Source organism: Lathyrus oleraceus, chromosome 6 (genome assembly GCF_024323335.1).
Source record: "Lathyrus oleraceus cultivar Zhongwan6 chromosome 6, CAAS_Psat_ZW6_1.0, whole genome shotgun sequence".
Lineage (NCBI taxonomy): Eukaryota > Viridiplantae > Streptophyta > Magnoliopsida > Fabales > Fabaceae > Lathyrus > Lathyrus oleraceus.
The window spans coordinates 421,262,607-421,267,792 of NC_066584.1; the positions used below are offsets into that span (position 1 = coordinate 421,262,607).

Sequence of the window (5,186 nt, forward strand, 5' to 3'; positions counted from 1 at the left end):
CAAATGAGAATACATATCATATTACTCAAAAAATTATTATCAATTGATCATGTCATAGGGTTTTTCGCAAACCCGCTTTGGCCACAAACAATCAAATCGCGGATTATAGAGAAAGGGAGAAGACACGAGGGTAATGAACTCTCACCATCCCTCTATTTAGTCACCCATATATGAATAATCCCCCCTTATCTCAATATCGGAGAGCGATGAACTTTGCCTTTTGGGCTATCTCTCTGTTCCTCCTATGCTCTTCTAGGTCTCGTTCTAACTCTTTCTCAACAAAAACACATACCGGAATTATTTTCTTCTAACTTCTCTATTTAAAATAAAATAATCATAATTCACATTATCTCCCCACACCACCATCTTTTACTAATTCCACCTTTTTCTTCTGTTATTTTAATTAAAATACATATTACTACCCCAAAGTAATAATTCTCACATTAATCTTAATTAATTTAATTATTAACTAATTCTCAATAAAAACTCTACTACCTAGTAATCAAATAAATCAATTACTACCTCCGTTCCTATTTGTAAGAGACAAATTGTAACTTTCTTTTGGTCCTTTTTATAAGAGACACATTATAAAATTAAATTTTATTAATTGAGAAATCTCATTTATACCCTTAGTAAACAAAATGCAATATTTATTATTCATTGGGCATTAATGTTTTGAAAAGAACGTGCTATGTATATTCCCCATACACATAATGGGTATCTAAAGCCAAACCTATTCAGTTTCCATTGATATTAATGATTTGGAGGGAAAAAAATTCCCACTGGTTATAAAGGAGGGAACTACTACGAGTATCTTACTCATATTTCAAAGAAAACCATGAGTATGAACTCTCATCACACCTATGAAAGTAAGATTGAAAAATCTCATCAAAGAAAAGTGAAACAAAATTCTGATTTGAATAGGTTCCCCAACACTGAGGATCCATACGAAGGTAGCGATATTGTTGAAGAATCGGATATCGAGAGTGAGGAAGAAGGAAGACAACCAGTGACTAGAAAGAAGCTTAAAACATGGCACCAAAAAGAAGCAGAAAAAACAGAAGAAAATAATAGTGTTAAGCAGGAAGAAAAAGAAGCAGAAGAAAATAGCAATGTTAAACAGGAAGAAGAAGATGGCTTCGACCATGTACGTGAAGCTTTGAGGAATGAGGCTATGAATGTGCTCAAAATATATTTCTATGGAATCTAATGTAATGTAAATGTCATGAATTATGATTATGGTTTTAAGAAATGGTTTGTTACCGCAAAAATGATCGCGATAAAACGGTTTCGAAAGTTGCCGACGCGGTTTGTTATGATTAATGAGTAACTTTTGTTCTATTGTTTTACTACTGTGTTGTTTTCTTTTAATATAAATTGAATTTTTAGAATAGAATATAATTATGAAAATGAACTGCAAGTGCCATGGAGTGTTGTTTTGCACTATGAACCAAAATATAGTCTGTCGAAACATTTGCAGTTTGTGCCATGGAGTGTTGTTTTGACGATGCAGTTTGTGATAATTAACGAGTAGTACCTTATTTCTATTGTTTTTCATATGTTACTGCTATTGATGTTTTTTTTTAATAAAAATAGATTTTTTTAGAATAGAACATAGTAATGATAAGAATGAAGTATATAGTTGGAAATTCTTAAAAAGCATGCAGTATATATAACGTTCCAAAAAATAACACTACTAAATATTCTTATAATATTGCAGTATCATTAAATATTCTTATAATATTGCATTCCATGTAAAAGAAAAAATTAAGAATCATAATTTTGAAGATATTCAGTGACTTCTTGTACCAGTGAAGAATCACAACTCGTTTGAACCGGTATGCCACCTTGTTTATATAGCATGTCTTTCTTCATATGGGGAATTTTATACTTGTTAGATTCATTTATCTTCATTATTTCAATCATGCATGATTGAAGAGTGCTAAAAATTTTGTTGGATTGCACAGTAGAAAACTCATCAAATGCTTTTTGAACTGCACCAACAAGCTCATCAATTGACTTTATCGGTTCCTTTTGCTGTAAAGATTGAATGGCATTGAAAAAGCCTAAGTCTAAGACATTCAAATCTGGTGAATTAGGGGGTTGACATGTCAATTGAATATCAAACTCACTTTCACTTGCCGCACGACAAAAATCCGGATCATCTTTACTAATATGTGACCTTGCATTATCTTGCTGAATAAAGATTTTCTTCCCTACATCTTCTCTTGGCCACATGTTCTCAATGGCAGGTAGAACTTTATTGATCAAGTATGCTTTGTTCACCTCTCTTGTAACAGAAGCTATAGGCTTTGTTTCTATTGTCCCCGCAACTCTGTTGACACTACTCCTTCTTGCGGGTTGTTCATACACAAAAGGAAATATACCAATTTTTTCCAGAGTATGTCTCATTTTCTTCATTGTCAAACCTTGGTCTAGTTACTGCACATAAGAACATAACTTTACTTATAAAATTTTTGCTTTTACAGGTTCTATGTGGCTCTTCTTCATCCACATGCAAGTAATTAGTAACTTTATTCCTGGTAATATAAAACCACTTCTCATCGATGAACACAATATTATGCATAGAAATAAACTTCGGATCATGAGGTAAGCTATTTTTGTCAATCATCGACAAACAAAACCTTAAACGAGCAATCATGTTATCCTCTTTTAAATAAGGCTTAAGTGTGTTTGTATGCCGTCGTATCACTCCGACCTTATGCAACCTTACCAATGATGTCTTAGGAATATTTAGAGCACAAGCGAGAGATCGATAGGTTGACCGTTTTGATAATGGAACTTGACGCATTAACTCCAAATCTAATTGAACTCGTTTCCTTCCACAATTTTGTGTTCTATTATGACAAACATTACCTGTGTCCTTTAATTGTTTCCATATGCGATAAATAACACTTCTATGAACATTGTATGATGCCGCTACCCGATCTACTACTCCAGTTCCAATTAGATTTCCATTAGCATCACTAGAGCAAAGCAATATTTGACATATAGCCTTTCTATCTTCGTTATTCAGGAAACCCCGTTTTTTAGAACTTTCACTTATCACCGACTCTGCAATAAATCATCAAAACGTATAATCAAAACACACAGTGGACTTTCATATATGTGTTGCTCAATCAAATTAATAAAAAACTAAAAGAAAAATGGTAGTGTATAAATATATTAATGGATATCATCATGTATATTACCATGCATATAACTATATATGTTAGCCAAGTATATTAACGTGTCACACAGTAATCAATATATAAAGAGATTGCTCACCATTTTCATCTGCCATGGACTTAATTCTAGTAGATGAAAACTAAATTTCTAGTATGATTGAAATGAAACACCAACTCTCTTTATATAAAAAAGACAAATATACTACCAAAATTGGTGGGAAGATTATTTTGGTTTTTAAAATTTGGTGGAAAGATGTATAAAAAAAATAGAGGGAAATTTAATTTGCATCTAATTTTTCACGATGAGAATGTGGAAAGCCAATTTTTTTGTTGTAATTATTTTTGGATAGAATAAATGCTGACCAATTTTTATTATATCAACATTTGGCTTAATTATAACATTAATACTACTAAATGTTTAACTTAGGGGTATTTTTGGAAGTACAAGTTTATTTTTCAGAAAAATTAATTAAAAAAAATATTCCTTGGTTTGTGTGATTTCTTATGTTTGTCTCTTACAAATAGGAACGGAGGTAGTATAATATTTATTTAATTAAATAAAATCACACCAAAATTAAAATAATTATAAAATAGTAATATTAAAAATATTACAATAATACTTTTAATATTAATATTAAAACTGAAGTGTTACAACTCTCCCCAACTAAAAGAATTTTTTCCCTAAAAAATTATCTGGAGAAAACAACTCCGAATAAGATTCCCTCTCCGACTCTCCAGCTCCCACATCACATTTTGTCCCGCAAGCACTCCCCACACAACCTTCACTGAAGCAATTTATTTACCTTTCAAGTGTTTCACTTCACGATCCTCAATCCGCAAGGGTGATGCCTCAACAGTCAAGTTATATCTCACTTTCACATCATCCAATTGAATCACATGAGAAGGGTCAACAATATAATTTTGAAGTTGGGATACATGGAAGACATCATGAATATTAGAAAGAGGTGGTGGTAAGGCAACTTTTTAGGTCACTTCTCCTACTCTCTGAAGGATCTGATAAGGACCAATAAAACGAGGTGTGAGCTTATGAGACATCAGCGCACGATCAACACCACTTACCGGAGTGACTCTCAAGAAAACATGACCCCCCTATTTGAACTCAATTTCCTTCATTCTTTGTCATGATAACTTTTTTGTCTGCTCTGTGATGCCTTCATCTTCCCTTGAATCATCTTTATAGTAGTCTACTGAACAATCTTAGATCCAAACACCACACTTTCCCCTGATTCATACCAACACAAATGTGTCATACACCTTCTATCATACAGAACTTCAAATGGTTCCATTCCAATACTAGAATGGAAATTGTTGTTATGAGTAAACTCAATCAAAGACGAGTATGTATCCCAACTATCTCCTTGCTCCAAGACACAAGCCATTATCAAATATTCCAAAGATTCGATAGTTTTTTTTGTCTGACCGTTCGTTTGCGGATGGTAAGAAGAACTCAACCTCAACTTGGTTCCCATGGCTTCATGCAAACTCTCCCAAAATCTTGACGTGAACCTCGAATCTCTATCTGAAATAATACTCGAAGGAATACCACGCAACTTCATAGTCATATTGATGTTGATCTCAGCGAAATTTTGCAATGGATAATTGATCTTTATTGAAATAAAAAGTGTTGACTTAGTCATTATATCCACTATAAACTAAGTCGAATCACCTCCCCACGTGTTCTTCGGAAAACTCACCACAAAATCCATAGAGATGATATCCCACTTCTAGTCTGGAATACTCAAAGGTTGCATCAATCATGGCGGCTTTTGATGCTATAGCTTCGACTTCTGACAAGTCAAGCAAGAATACACAAACTCAGCTACATCATTCTTCACACCTGGCCATCGAAACATCTTCTTAAGATCTTGGTACATTTTAGTAGCTCTAGGGTGAATACTCGAACTGCTCTTATGACCTTCCTCAAGAATTCTCTTCTTAAGCTCTGGAAAATCTAGCATACAAACTCTATCTTGGAAC

The 5,186-nt window shown here is 33.2% G+C and overlaps 1 protein-coding gene across 1 annotated transcript; it reads right to left on the reverse strand.

Annotated features, from left to right (window-relative positions):
- Positions 1–1,767: 1,767 nt before the first annotated feature.
- LOC127096025 (uncharacterized) lies at positions 1,768–4,771 on the reverse strand. The gene is made up of 3 exons (XM_051034651.1): positions 4,426–4,771; positions 2,488–3,075; positions 1,768–2,435 (listed from the first exon to the last, which is right to left on the reverse strand). The coding sequence occupies exons 1-3, from the start codon at positions 4,769–4,771 to the stop codon at positions 1,768–1,770; spliced, it is 1,602 nt and encodes a 533-aa protein (XP_050890608.1).
- Positions 4,772–5,186: the final 415 nt, after the last annotated feature.